Raw genomic sequence first — 15,267 nt, forward strand, 5'->3', positions numbered from 1 at the left:
GTGGTTTACATTCCGCAGCATGTCACTTCTTTCTGCGGATTCCGCAGCGGTTTTACAACTGCTCCAATAGAAAATCGCAGTTGTAAAACCGCAGTGAAATGCGCAGAAAAACCGCGGTAAATCCGCGATAAATCCACAGCGGTTTAGCACTGCGGATTTATCAAATCCTCTGCGGAAAAATGCGCAGAGGACCAGAATACGTGTGCACATCCCGAACCCTAACCCTACCCCTAACCCTACCCCTAGTTCTTATCCCAACCTTAGTGGGAAAAAAAAAAATATTTTTTTTATTGTCCCTACCTATGGGGGTGACAAAGGGGGGGGGGGGGGGTCATTTACTATTTTTTTTATTTTGATCACTGAGATATAACCTATCTCAGTGATCAAAATGCACTCTGGAACGAATCTGCCGGCTGGCAGATTCGGCGGGCGCATGCCGGGCGCACTGCACATGCGCCCGCCATTTTGGAAGATGGCGGCGCCCAGGAAAGAAGACGGACGGACCCCGGGAGGCTAGGTAAGTATAAGGGGGGGGGGGCGGGGGAGATCAGGGCACGGGGGGGGGGGGGGGGGGGCGTCGGAGCACGGGGGGGTGGATCGTCGGAGCATGGGGGGGTGGATCGGAACACGGGGGGGGGGGTGGATTGGAGCACGGGGTGGGGGATCGCTGTGCGGGGGGGGGGTGGATCGGTGCACGGGGGGATCACTGTGCGGTGGGGGGGGATCGGAGTGCGGGGGGGTTTGATTGGAGCACGGGGGGTGTGATTGGAGCACAGGGGAAGCGGACAGGATGACGGGGGAGCGGAGCACAGGAAGGAGGGGAGCGGACCACAGATCGGGGGGCTGGGGGGGCGATCGGTGGGGTGGGGTGGGTGCACATAAGTGTTTCCAGCCATGGCCGATGATATTGCAGCATCGACCATGGCTGGATTGTAATATTTCACCAGTTTTTTAGGTGAAATATTACAAATCGCTCTGATTGGCTGTTGAAAGTGAAACTGCCAATCAGAGCGATCGTAGCCACGGGGGGGTGAAGCCACCCCCCCTGGGCTAAACTACCACTCCCCCTGTCCCTGCAGATCGGGTGAAATGGGAGTTAACCCTTTCACCCGGCCTGCAGGAACGCGATCTTTCCATGACGCATATGCTGCGTCATGGGTCGGAATGGCACCGACTTTCATGACGCAGCGTATGCGTCAAAGGTCGGGAAGGGGTTAAAAAAGGTAATTTTTTTATCGAAACATAAAATACTAAAAGACAAAAAAGCAGCATGCCATGTAGGGGATGCTGAAATTGCTAGTAAAGGAACAATGTACTGTACCCAAAAATAGAGAATATGTTATTATTGATGGGCCTACAATAATCTGAGAGCTGACCCCCCCCCCCCCCCTTCCCCAAAGCTGCAATGCTCCTCTGGGAAATATGCAAATAGTCTCTTCAGAGAGGAAGAGGACTAGAGTTCTAGTCCTCTTCTTCTTTTATAGAAAACGTTCACACTTTTCCAGTTAGATTGAGGATTTCTTACATGTTGGATGCACTGGATTGGGAAACTCATCTTGCTGTTTTGCAATTTATTATATTGGCACTTCCCAATTAGTGATCTCACTTGGTCATTGTTCTGTTATTCTGATATATGCTTTCTTCACAAATGTCAATTGATGATTGTTCCGGCAAGAATAATAACTGGTGGACATTTTTGATTTATAAGGCTCAAATCTTCAATATAAACTAATTTTATACAAAACATATTAAGATTGTTCTATATCTGTAAATCTCCTTTAATGGCTATTTGGTAGTGTTCATCTATCCTATTCCCTTACTTCTGCTAGTTGGGGCGCCTTTTTCCGCGGTGTTCGAATCTCGGCGTCACTGAACGATTTTTCCATCTCGTCTTCTTGCAGCACTGAGGAGTTCTGGGAAATGGACCTGTAAGTGCACCATCTATCAATCATACACTAGTCATCGCATGCACAGGTGATGGAGTATATAGAGGAGCACGAGAAGGGCGAGGACAGACACTCATCACATGCACAGGTGACGGAGTATATAGAGGAGCACGAGTAGGGAGAGGACAGACACTCATCACATGCACAGGTGACGAGTATATAAAGGAGCACGAGTAGGGCGAGGACAGACACTCATCACATGCACAGGTGATGGAGTATATAGAGGAGCACGAGTAGGGAGAGGACAGACACTCATCACATGCACAGGTGACAGTGTATATAGAGGAGCTCGAGTAGGGAGAGGACAGACACTCATCACATGCACAGGTGACGAGTATATAAAGGAGCACGAGTAGGGCGAGGACAGACACTCATCACATGCACAGGTGATGGAGTATATAGAGGAGCACGAGTAGGGCGAGGACAGACACTCATCACATGCACAGGTGACAGTGTATATAGAGGAGCACGAGTAGGGCGAGGACAGACACTCATCACATGCACAGGTGACAGTGTATATAGAGGAGCTCGAGTAGGGAGAGGACAGACACTCATCACATGCACAGGTGACGAGTATATAAAGGAGCACGAGTAGGGCGAGGACAGACACTCATCACATGCACAGGTGATGGAGTATATAGAGGAGCACGAGTAGGGCGAGGACAGACACTCATCACATGCACAGGTGACAGTGTATATAGAGGAGCACGAGTAGGGCGAGGACAGACACTCATCACATGCACAGGTGACAGTGTATATAGAGGAGCACGAGTAGGGTGAGGACAGACACTCATCACATGCACAGGTGACAGTGTATATAGAGGAGCACGAGTAGGGAGAGGACAGACACTCATCACATGCACAGGTGACAGTGTATATAGAGGAGCACGAGTAGGGTGAGGACAGACACTCATCACATGCACAGGTGACGAGTATATAAAGGAGCACGAGTAGGGCGAGGACAGACACTCATCACATGCACAGGTGATGGAGTATATAGAGGAGCTCATAGGGAGAGGACAGACACTCATCACATGCACAGGTGACGAGTATATAGAGGAGCACGAGTAGGGCGAGGACAGACACTCATCACATGCACAGGTGACAGTGTATATAGAGGAGCACGAGTAGGGCGAGGACAGACACTCATCACATGCACAGGTGACGAGTATATAGAGGAGCACGAGTAGGGCGAGAACAGACACTCATCACATGCACAGGTGACGAGTATATAGAGGAGCACGAGTAGGGCGAGGACAGACACTCATCACATGCACAGGTGACGGAGTATATAGAGGAGCACGAGTAGGGCGAGGACAGACACTCATCACATGCACAGGTGACGAGTATATAGAGGAGCACATAGGGTGAGGACAGACACTCATCACATGCACAGGTGACGAGTATATAGAGGAGCACGAGTAGGGCGAGGACAGACACTCATCACATGCACAGGTGACGGAGTATATAGAGGAGCACGAGTAGGGCGAGGACAGACACTCATCACATGCACAGGTGATGGAGTATATAGAGGAGCTCATAGGGAGAGGACAGACACTCATCACATGCACAGGTGACGAGTATATAGAGGAGCACGAGTAGGGCGAGGACAGACACTCATCACATGCACAGGTGACGAGTATATAGAGGAGCACGAGTAGGGCGAGGACAGACACTCATTACATGCACAGGTGACGGAGTATATAGAGGAGCTCGAGTAGGGCGAGAACAGACACTCATCACATGCACAGGTGACGGAGTATATAGAGGAGCACGAGTAGGGCGAGAACAGACACTCATCACATGCACAGGTGACGAGTATATAGAGGAGCACATAGGGTGAGGACAGACACTCATCACATGCACAGGTGACAGTGTATATAGAGGAGCACGAGTAGGGCGAGAACAGACACTCATCGCATGCACAGGTGACGGAGTATATAGAGGAGCACAAGTAGGGCGAGGACAGACACTCATCGCATGCACAGGTGACGGAGTATATAGAGGAGCACAAGTAGGGAGAGGACAGACACTCATCACATGCACAGGTGACAGTGTATATAGAGGAGCACATAGGGCGAGGACAGACACTCAATATGATACCTTGGCATTGACAAACCTGGAAATACTTTTTTTCAGCTTTAGAGCTTGGCTTCCGCAGAGGTGCTGGAGAGGCGAGTGCATGCGCAGGTGGGGCAGCTGGATGTCACTGCCATATGAAGGAAGCACTCCTGACCGTCGAGAGTCCCCCAGAGCTCTTAATGGGGGAGCGGATGGTGATGGCGTTAGTGGTCCATTCAAAGCCTCCAAAAGGGACACAACTTCATACCCGGGAGGAACGTGTTCGGCTGCCTAGAATGGGATCAGACAGAATATTAGTGTTATGAGATATGGGCAGGAGATCATTAATAGTGAACACACAGCTCAGGCTCACCGTGTGCTCCTCAGAATCAGAACTCGGGGCAGCAATGATCGGGCTAAAACCGGCAGGCGAGTGAGGACCAGGAAGCTTTCTCATGGCTCGGATCTGAAGAAGCGCTCGGAAGGCTGTATGGGTGGAGGAGGTACATTTACATGACAAATTTTGCGATTCGTTGAACATATTTATCAGGTACAGAGAATAAAAAGGAGCATGTGTGAGGTAGGGAGGAAAAGGGAAGACATTTAGGCCCCGATATAACACATCATTTTTGACACCTATCTGGCATAAAACAGTTTTCAATATTGCAAAACTGTTCGCTGCACAAAAAATCTGCAACTTTTGGCAATTTCAGGGACTGGTATAAAAACAAACAATATATAGTACAAGAGATCACAGGTTCAAATCCCCTAAGGTGGTCCAAAAAAGAAATAATAATAATAATAAGAATAATAATAATGTTATTAATAATAATTGTAAAAATATTATAATACAAAAACACACAAATTTAAAGTCACCTCCCCCCTTCTCCACATAGTGAAAAAAAATATTTGGCATTAACAGGTCTGCAAAAGACCAAGCTATCAAAATACAACATGACTTAACCCATAAGGCAAACTGTGTAGCAAAAAAAAAAAAAAAGATGCTATAATTGCTGTCACTGCACCCAGTCTCAAAATGTAATAAAAAGCAATAAAAAAAAATATATTAAAAAAAAGAGTCATGGGTCATAAAATAAAGAGAGAAACTTATTTTTTCACAAAGTTGTGAGATTGTTTTCAGGTCACTTTTGCCCCACAATGAATGCCAAAAACACTTTTCTCACGTTTTCAGTACTTGACATGGTGTAGTGACTGGTGTCAATGAAAAGCACAACTTGTCCCACAAAAAAAAAAAAAAAAAAAAAAAGATCAAGCCTTCACACGGCTAATTTGATGAAGAGAAAAAAAAGTTAAGAATCTTGGAATAACAGGAAGGAAAAAAACAAAACCATAAAAAATTGGCAGTGTCAGGAAGAGGGTAATGCACGATGCATATGTAAGATGGCAACGCAAAGGTCTCGGAGACTCACGTAGGCGGCAGATGGGGCAGTTGCTCGCCTGGTAACGCAGGGTATCTGCACAGGTATTACACAGGCAAAGATGACGGCACGGCAAAATAAGAGTGTCCCGGACATCGGACAGGCAGACAACACACTCGGCACTGTTGTCACTGACTTCATCTTCTGTAACCTGGAACATGTAATGATACAGTGTACCCCGCCATATAGTACAGACAGCGCACAATGGCAGCACACATGTAGGATGCCTGCTATATGTCTACATTACCTTAGAGTCATGCGAGTTGTATTTGTTTTCTATCCCATAGATTTCCTGCAAAAGGTAACTGACCCCATCCACCTGAAGAGGAACGAGAGAAGAGATTAGGTTGATGCAAACCCCACGAAGTGGAATGGCGCCTGAAATTAACCCTGTCTCACCACTTGTTTCTGCTTCAAGGGCTTCACACAAAAACTGCCATCTGCATGCTGCAAAAAATACAAACAAAAAGTACTAAAATAATGACAAGATAAGCCAACCGTCTAAAGGTACCGTCACACTAAGCGATGCTGCAGCAATACTGACAACGATGTCGATCGCTGCAGCGTCGCTGTTTGGTCGCTGGAGAGCTGTCACACACACAGCTCTCCAGCAACCAACGATCCCAAAGTCCCCGGGTAACCAGGGTAAACATCGGGTTACTAAGCGCAGGGCCGCGCTTAGTAACCCGATGTTTACCCTGGTTACCATTGTAAATGTAAAAAAAAAAAACAAACACTACATACTTACATTCCCAGTGTCTGGTCAGGTCCCTCGCCTTCAGCTTCCAGCACTGACTGAGCGCCGGCCGTAAAGTACAGTGGTGACATCACAGCTGTGCTGTGCTTTACGGCTGGCTGGCCGGCGCTCACCAGTCAGTGCGGGAAGCTGAAGGCGAGGGACATGACCAGACACCGGGAATGTCTAACTGCATAGGACAGGAAGTCAGTGCTTTATTTAAAGGGGCTGTCCAGCCAGAGGAAAAACAAAACGTTATTATATGGGTATTTATAAAACTTACTAATGGAACTTCAGTGCAAAAAAAAAAGTCACAGTTTGTCCTGCTGCACCTCATGCAAACCACATAATTGTGGTCACATGACTGCCTGTTCCCGGCACCAGTGAATCATGTGCACTGTGCCAAAAGTAGTGCAAGGCTGGACAACCTCTTTAAGATATAACATTTTGGACACAAATGCAACAGGAGTCGTCTCATGGCAAACAATCACATATAGAAACGATCACCACTTTTATAAATGTGTCCTATTATAAGTCTTCTGCAAAGAAGCACAAGCAGATCTCATCTGCAGGACTTCTCTCCTGCTGCACCCACGCTCTGGAACTCGCTTCCCTGGACCATTAGATTTGGTCCTGACAGTCTCAGTTTAAAGTGAGTATTAAAAAAGTAATTTCCTGAAGTGGATCCATAATACATAATTATAGAGGTCAATGAGTTCGGAACTTGTCACATATATGTGACAATAGGGTCATGCAGCAGATTTATACTCTATTTGATGATATAAGTCTTCGTTCTCTGATCAAAAGGAGCACCTCGCACCTACTAGGGGAGTCCTCCGGGACTATGCTACATTGTAAGCTGCTATCCACGGGATCTGCTTTCATTTTAGCTCATGGTTTGTTCTTAATACTTGCTATTTCAGGGTTTTTTTCTTCAACTGTCAAACAGTACAGGGTGCTAGATAAGAAATATATGTACAGCACTGTGAATACTCTCAGCGCATGGGCAAATGCAGTATAACTGCTATTATTTAGATAGGAGATGGCAGTTGGTGCGATTAAGGTTCTATGCAGAAATGTAACCTTGCAGCAGAATGTATAGGTCTGCCTTCAGCTCTTCACACAACTTCTCCGTAGAATATTATAAGCACCAACTGTCACCTCTTCTCTCAGTAATGTAAGAATCCATTCACTGAACACGATAGAAATAATACAAGTGTAAACCAAGACTTTCTCAATTGTCATAAAATGTCAAGCAAAAAGATGTAACAGACAGAGGGTTAAGAAACACTCACCCGCTCAAATGTTGCCATCAACACATGGCAATGCCCGAGATGTTCTGCAAAGGAAAAGAAGCGTTTTACCTCCGTTCTGTCATACATGCAAATCAAGGAAGGTAAAGTCTGCGCCACGTAATAGTCAGCTGGTAAGATAGTTTCCCTTCACCTCCTCCTATGTGAGCCGCTGTACCGGTCAGTGTGTGGTGATCCAATGTGCTATATAGAGCTACCAGCAGACACCTGCCATCGTTGTGTGTCACCATCCAGCCCCTCCGATAAGGCCATATGGCCAACCTTTCTTCAGTACTGCTCCACACTCACAGAATGTACAGATGCAGGAGTGTAAAAGAGAACCAGCCTTTATGACAAATGCCCAATATGACATAAGGGATCGTACAATCACAGTCTATGTACATGCTAAATAAGTGATGTTTATTCATTATTAAAGGAAATCTGGCAGCAGGTCTTTGTTATACAATCTGAGAGTACCATAATGTAGGAGCAGAGTTTGTAATTACAGGAATGTGTCACTTACTGGGTTGTGTTTTGCTGACTCAATTCAATCAGCGTTTTATCAGCAGGAAATTATCAACAAAAGACAACTGCCCTCCTGCCTCCCAGTCCAACCATGCTCCTAGCACTGATTAGCAGCTCTCTGACACTACGCAAGGTACACAGAAAGCGGCGATGTGGTCGGAGTTATACACAGCTTAACAACTGAGCTCTGCTGGATCCACAGCAGATAAAAAAAGTGACCATCATAACTGCTGCACCCAGTAAACTAAGTGATACATCACTGGAATCAGGATCTCTGCCCCTACACCATGGTGTGGTCAGATTACATAATAAAAATCCGCTGATTGAATTATTCAGACATTTTCTAATGAAATGGAGTCAATGTCTTTTCTGGCACGAAAACGAGGCATTGCTAATTCTATAAAGGAGGAGCATGGAAAAGGCATGGCATTGATCCAGGCAAAGGTTTTGTGCCAATATTTCATCAAATTGTGCAAAATGCTAATTAAAGGGGTTTTTCCATTGTATTTATTTTACCAGACAGGTTGGAGAAATTCCAGGTTCTCCTCCTGTAAATGATAGTGCAGCCGTCCCCACAGACTGCACAAAGTAGATAGGAGCTCTGTGCAAAACCTACCACGTGCAGGAGGACCAGTAAGGCTACGTTCACATTTGCGGTGCGTTGGGTGCAACCGCGGCAACGCATGCGCCCCTATATTTAACATGGGGGGCGCATGGACATGCGTTTTGTTGTGTTTTGTGACGCATGCGTTTTTTGGGCGCAAGCGTCAGGGCGCAGAGGACGCTGCTTGTTGGATTTTTTTGCGCTATAAAAATGAACGCATGCATCACAAAACGCAGTGTTTTGCATGCGTTTTTGCGTGCGTTGCGTCGCCGACGCAGCACACAACAACGCAAATGTGAACGTAGCCTAATACCTTTCTATCAGTAAGGGTTATGTCCCCAACACGACTGTTACAGTAAAGTGGCATCTATCGCTCACCTTCTCCTTCCTCCACCACCGCATGGACAACCATAGGATATACTTCTCGATCAAGATCAAAGGTCAACTGGAGGGGGGGGAAAACAGAAAAAGAAGGTAAATGGAGCATACGGTACTTCTGTCGGTAAATCCACATTGTATGCAAATACTAGTAATAATCCCCCTTACCTCTTCTTCTCTCCACTCAGAGGGGTCCACAGTATGTGATGGAAGACAGAACTGCTGGCTGACCCCTTTCTTGAAGTGCACGGTCTCAGACTGCAGGTTGCTGGACTTGGGAATGTAACTAATGAGGACATTACAGCAGAGAAAGCACTAGTCATCCATGATATTACCAATTTTCCACCCCTAGCTTTTTTTTTTTGCATCTCCAACTATTACAAAATTTTAATTCTGCGATCCTCACCTTGCAATGCCCCCTTGAAAGTCTTCCGTGGCTTGGTAATAGATGGTAATTGCCACTCTCGCATCGGTGTCAAATGTAAACTCCACGTTATAATGTACTTTGGGCCGGCTAATCTCAGCTCCACTGGCCTTCACCTCCTCTGTACCCCTACAAGAGGAAGAACATTGCAACACGTCAAAGGATAGCAGAAAGTACTGAAAACACAAGATCAAACCAGACCCCGAGTCCCTTTCCATATTATGGCCCTGTCCATGTCATACAGCGTCCCATCTGCATCAATCTGAACAGAAAGGGCAAAGATGGCTGATCGGCCTCCATCACAACTCACTAAAGAATCCTAAAAAACATTGTTCTACCAACAAGCGGAAAGGAAGAGCATCTGTCACTGCAGCGATGGGAAAAGGCAGAGAAGAAGGTAGCCTTGCAGCAGGCTCACATTCCTACAGTAGCATACTACATGGCTGCACCCACTGGCAGGACTTTAGAACGTAGAGCTCTTGATTTTAGGGCAATGTATCAAGCTTACGCTTTTTCAAGAAGTATGTCGTACAAGAGCCAATGTAAGTTTGTACGGTTTCACTAAACGTAGAATTCTAGTGGAAGTTTTTGTGCAATGTGTAAGGAGACTTTTTGCACTATCATATGGAAACAAGATTTTTTTTTTTTAACTAATGAAGTTCTAAAAACACAAAAATCATAAGGTTGTTTTTCTTCCTAAATGTACAGCTTTCAGACAGCTATTTTCACTAAACATAGAATTCTAATGGAAGGTTTTGTGGAATGTGTAAGGAGACTTTTTTGCAGTATCATATGGAAACTAGATTTTGTTTAACTAATGAAGTTCTAAAACACAAACATAAGGTTGTTTTTCTTCCTATATGTAGTTTTCAGACAGCTATAAACACGTATTAAACACTGGGATGCCCTACGATAAGTGTGCATGTCACACGCATTAGGTCGTATCCTCACCATGATTAGCCTACATATTATTACGAGCCTGTGAGTGCTGATCTGTCCTATGTCTGTCCCCTATATCCTGCATGGCTTTTCTACCCCAGTTCCGCTATACTTTTTGTTTTATATTATAACCCCCTCCTTATCTTGACATAGCTGTGTTTTTATACCTTTTTAAACCTATGCCTGGCATGGCAGGTTCTGAACTGTGCAGCTGCTTTCTTATAGAGCCCAGTAGGCGCTGCTGAAAGGGGTTACATGGTTACATTTCATGATCATTCCATCTCTGGCCATACGGATACGGTGATCCGGTTTCCATTGCTTGGACACAAAGACTATTATATATTGGAGCACATAATAAAAGATCTTTATGCCCACCATTCGCGAGGCACTGCTGCCCTTTATCATGCTGGCCGCCATCATTAATTGCAGCAGGGTATCAGATCAGATTAGCTTAGCTTTAATACAGCATCAGTAAGATAAGAAACAACAAGTGTTGCCCTTGGTTCCTGCACATGATAGGTTAGTCCTGGATCAAACTATCCCCATAATACTGGAGGCTCCAGGTCAGTATTCAGCAGGAGATATTCACCTGACGAGGCGCAACGTGTCTTTTCGGATATTGATCAGGCTGCGTAGTGTTTTCACAGGCTCCTGCGGGGAAGGTGCAGCATATGGGAACTAGAAGAGATGACAGAAAGAAATCCCTGGGAATATTCATATCAACATGTAGAAAGAAATCATAGGACCCCATAACAAAGTTCACCAAAGGCGCGATTATCTAGCTTTTTGTTATTTTTATTGTTTTTACGCACACAACCGCATCAGAGTAGCAAACAACCAGTGATGTGTATGGGTACATCCACACGGCCCCAATCTCATACATCGCCATATGGATACTGTTTCAATATTTTTGGTATTTTTTTAAATAAAGTATAACAGGAAAAAAAAAAGTGCCATATTTTATTAGATGCCCTATTACGGAGGTAGTTTTCTCCTAGAAGTAAATCATTTCTCCAGAATATGGCACCCTACTTGTTCATGGCCTATTTGTTAAAGGAGTCGTTAAAAAAAAAAATAATAATAAATTCGTAGGCTTGGATTATTAGAAAACAGGTCACAGAGGAATAGTCACTTACTATTGATCCAGTGCAGTGGTAGCTGGCTTGGCTCCAGAAGCAATGACTGCGCCATCAGGAGGTCACAGGATCGCTGGTGCCCGAGATTGGCTGCAGCAGTCCGGTGAATGGATCAGACGTCTCTGATGACGCACTGATCCAGTCACCTGATTGGCTGCAGCAATCACAGGATTTAGCGGTCCTGTAATATCTGGATGGTGGCGCTATTATTTCTATAGCTTGCACCGGCTCCCAGAGAGTCACCTGTGATGGATCCACTGGGTGGCAGCAAAGGAGCATACCCATGTTATTTTTTAATAATACATTTCTAAGCAATTTTCTTTTTAAACTTGGGAAAAACAAAGCTCCCCTAGTGGTGACTGAAGGTAAATACTATAATGGGAAGCCCGGTGAACTTTTCAGTGCCTGCCTGTCCTCTCCCCTTGCTCCCTATACAGCACAATGGAAGGAAAGATCAGCTGTTTAGTGACCTGGGCCTTACAAAGAATTAGAAGAGTTTCATTAATTTCCAGAAGTATCATAGGGAAACCACAACACTGATAGTATATAATTATTTTACAGAAAACAATGCACCTAGGAGAAATACATGAAAACTGGATCACTAGGTCTTTGGCATCTAGACCAGTAGTCCCTCCTTGTACCAGACAGGAAGTAAACACAGAGCTTTTGGAGGGGTATTATCCTTCCAAGCACTTATTGTACGTCTGCAAGATAAGCCAAAAGTACCTAATAAGTAAGGTGTCCTCCATCTGGCTACATGAAGAGTCAGTGTTCGGTTTCCATAAAATAGAGATCGTAACAGATTCTGTAGACGTCACACAGGGAATATTATGGTTTACACAGCTACCATTAACCTCAATGAGAACTGTAAGATTCTGTATGTGGCAGCTCCCTCTAGTGGTTACAGCAGGGAAGTGCTACGGGGTAAGCATTCTCTTACCAGATGCTCATCTATACAGCTAGAATTAAACTCAGGAAGGAAAAAAAAAAAGTAAACATTTGTGCAGTATGCTACCCATATAGGCAGCTGCTAGTGAATCCTGTGCAAGGGACAGCACTTTCTACAACTTCTGTATACTTCAATAGAAAAAAAGTCCAATAACCATTTAAATTGGAGTGAAAAAGAACAAAATTGCTTAAAAATACACTGCATCACTTCTCCTGCAGTCCTGATTGCAGGCTGCATCACAGCATAACACCAGAGCAAGAAGGAAAACCACCAAGAGATGCCAGGACTTAAAGGGTTATTAAAAAAAAAATCAGGGGATAGGGGAAAACAATGACCCTCGCAGGTCCAAATGCTGAGACCCTAGAACGGGGCTTTGGCTCCAGGGAGCAGAATCTGCATAATGAAGCAGAACTCTGCTTTCTCCAGCAGTCCCCTAGACTAACAATGGTGCGACAGTCGAGCATGTGCCCCTCCGCTTTGTTCAAGACGGGGCTCGGAAGGGTCTGCATCCTGGGATCCAAAGGTAATTATGCCCCTCCTATAGATAGGGATGACTTGAATTTGAGAATATCCCCTTGGGGGCTTTTTCCATAGGTTGATGATCTGCAGTATATAAACGTGCCCAGCGATTAGCCGACATAAGGACAGGCTTTGTCGGATGACTGCATCCAGGCCTAAAAATTAATGCTTGATGCACAGTCCCTTCGAGGGACTATGTTGCTAACAATAATGCAAACTGTATGTGGGGAGGGTAACAGTGATTGTGCAAACTGTATGGGAAGGAACATTCATAAGAAAGCAGAGTGAGCAGTTTATCTGCCCAAGTAAAATGATCTTCACAGACCTCCAAATTAGCAAGATCAACCTACAAAAATCTCAAGCTTTGGCGGCCCACCTGTGTTCTCTATGAGAAACCTGACGGCTAACACAATGGCAGGTTATCTACATGAGAATAAAGAGATCGACAGGCCAAAATCGGACATGCGTGATTGACATCTACCTCAAAAATCAGACAGTCAGCGGCGCCAAGTGAATAGGCCAATACGTTTGGTGGCCTTAAGGCACGCTTATAATAGTGATCAATCACTGCAAGCATGAGCGACCAGGGCACTGCGATGGGCCGATGTTAGACACCAACCATCTATCTACTATATAATTGTCTAAGGGTCACTTCGGTCTTTCGGTCTTTCCTTCTTTCTGTCACGGATATTCATTGGTCGCGGCCTCTGTTTGTCATGGAAATCCAAGTCGCTGATTGCCGCGACCAATCAGTGACGGGCACAGTCCGGAAGAAAATGGCCGCTCCTTACTCCCCGCAGTCAGTGCCCGGCGCCCGCATACTCCCCTCCAGCCACCGCTCACACAGGGTTAATGCCGGCGGTAACGGACCGAGTTATGCCGCGGGTAACGCACTCCGTAACCGCTGCTATTAACCCTGTGTGTCCCCAACTTTTTACTATTGATGCTGCCCATCAATAGTAAAAAGATCCAATGTTAAAAATAATAAAAAAACAAAAAACCTGCTATTCTCACCCTCCATCGTCCGACGATGCGCTCGCACCTGCCGCCATCTTCCGTTCACGGCGATGCATTGCGAAATTACCCAGAAGACTTAGCGGTCTCGCGAGACCGCCAAGTCATCTGGGTAATTTCGCAATGCATCCTGGGAACGGAAGATGGCGGCAACCGCGCGCGTATCGCCGGAGCTTCGGTGGATCCCAGGGGGAGAGTATACAGTTAGGTCCATATATATTTGGACAGAGGCAACATTTTTCTAATTTTGGTTATAGATATTACCACAATGAATTTTAAACAAAACAATTCAGATGCAGTTGAAGTTCAGACTTTCAGCTTTCATTTGAGGGTATCCACATTAAAATTGGATGAAGGGTTTAGGAGTTTCAGCTCCTTAACATATGCAACCCTGTTTTTAAAGGGACCAAAAGTAATTGGACAGATTAAATAATTTTAAATAAAATGTTCATTTTTAGTACTTGGTTGAAAACCCTTTGTTGGCAATGACTGCCTGAAGTCTTGAACTCATGGACATCACCAGACGCTGTGTTTCCTCCTTTTTGATGCTCTGCCAGGCCTTCACTGCGGTGGTTTTCAGTTGCTGTTTGTTTGTGGACCTTTCTGTCTGAAGTTTAGTCTTTAACAAGTGAAATGCATGCTCAATTGTGTTGAGATCAGGTGACTGACATGGCCATTCAAGAATATTCCACTTCTTTGCTTTAATAAACTCCTGGGTTGCTTTGGCTTTATGTTTTGGGTCATTGTCCATCTGCAGTATGAAATGACGACCAATCAGTTTGGCTGCATTTGGCTGGATCTGAGCGCACAGTATGGCGGCTCTGAAGACCTCAGAATTCATCCGGCTGCTTCTGTCCTGTGTCACATCATCAATAAACACTAGTGACCCAGTGCCACTGGCAGCCATGCATGCCCAAGCCATCACACTGCCTCCGCCGTGTCTTACAGATGATGTGGTATGCTTTGGATCATGAGCTGTACCACGCCTTCACCATACTTTTCTCTTTCCATCATTCTGGTAGAGGTTGATCTTGGTTTCATCTGTCCAAAGAATGTTCTTCCAGAACTGTGCTGGCTTTTTTAGATGTTTTTAGCCAAGTCCAGTCTTGCCTTTTTATTCTTGATGCTTATGAGTGGCTTGCACCGTGCAGTGAACCCTCTGTATTTACTTTCATGCAGTCTTCTCTTTATGGTAGATTTGGATATTGATACGCCGACCTCCTGGAGAGTGTTGTTCACTTGGTTGGCTGTTGTGAAGGGGTTTCTCTTTACCATGGACATTATTCTGCGATCATCCACCACTGT

General features: G+C 45.3%; 1 protein-coding gene across 3 annotated transcripts in view; it reads right to left on the bottom strand.

Annotated features, from left to right (window-relative positions):
• The window catches only part of RNF157 (ring finger protein 157), a 47,875-nt gene that overhangs the window by 15,225 nt on the left and 17,383 nt on the right, over positions 1 to 15,267 (bottom strand). For all 3 annotated transcript variants that reach the window (XM_069752071.1, XM_069752073.1, XM_069752074.1), the window contains exons 4-14: positions 10,934 to 11,022; positions 9,388 to 9,534; positions 9,150 to 9,267; positions 8,982 to 9,048; positions 7,478 to 7,521; positions 5,846 to 5,893; positions 5,694 to 5,765; positions 5,438 to 5,597; positions 4,381 to 4,493; positions 4,066 to 4,298; positions 1,821 to 1,926 (exon numbers count right to left, since the gene is read on the bottom strand). In XM_069752071.1, coding sequence (XP_069608172.1) covers positions 1,821 to 1,926; positions 4,066 to 4,298; positions 4,381 to 4,493; positions 5,438 to 5,597; positions 5,694 to 5,765; positions 5,846 to 5,893; positions 7,478 to 7,521; positions 8,982 to 9,048; positions 9,150 to 9,267; positions 9,388 to 9,534; positions 10,934 to 11,022 — 1,197 coding nt within the window. The remainder of the gene's footprint in view (positions 1 to 1,820; positions 1,927 to 4,065; positions 4,299 to 4,380; positions 4,494 to 5,437; positions 5,598 to 5,693; positions 5,766 to 5,845; positions 5,894 to 7,477; positions 7,522 to 8,981; positions 9,049 to 9,149; positions 9,268 to 9,387; positions 9,535 to 10,933; positions 11,023 to 15,267) is intronic.

The sequence above is a fragment of the Ranitomeya imitator genome, chromosome 2 (genome assembly GCF_032444005.1).
Source record: "Ranitomeya imitator isolate aRanImi1 chromosome 2, aRanImi1.pri, whole genome shotgun sequence".
Classification (NCBI taxonomy): Eukaryota; Metazoa; Chordata; class Amphibia; order Anura; family Dendrobatidae; genus Ranitomeya; species Ranitomeya imitator.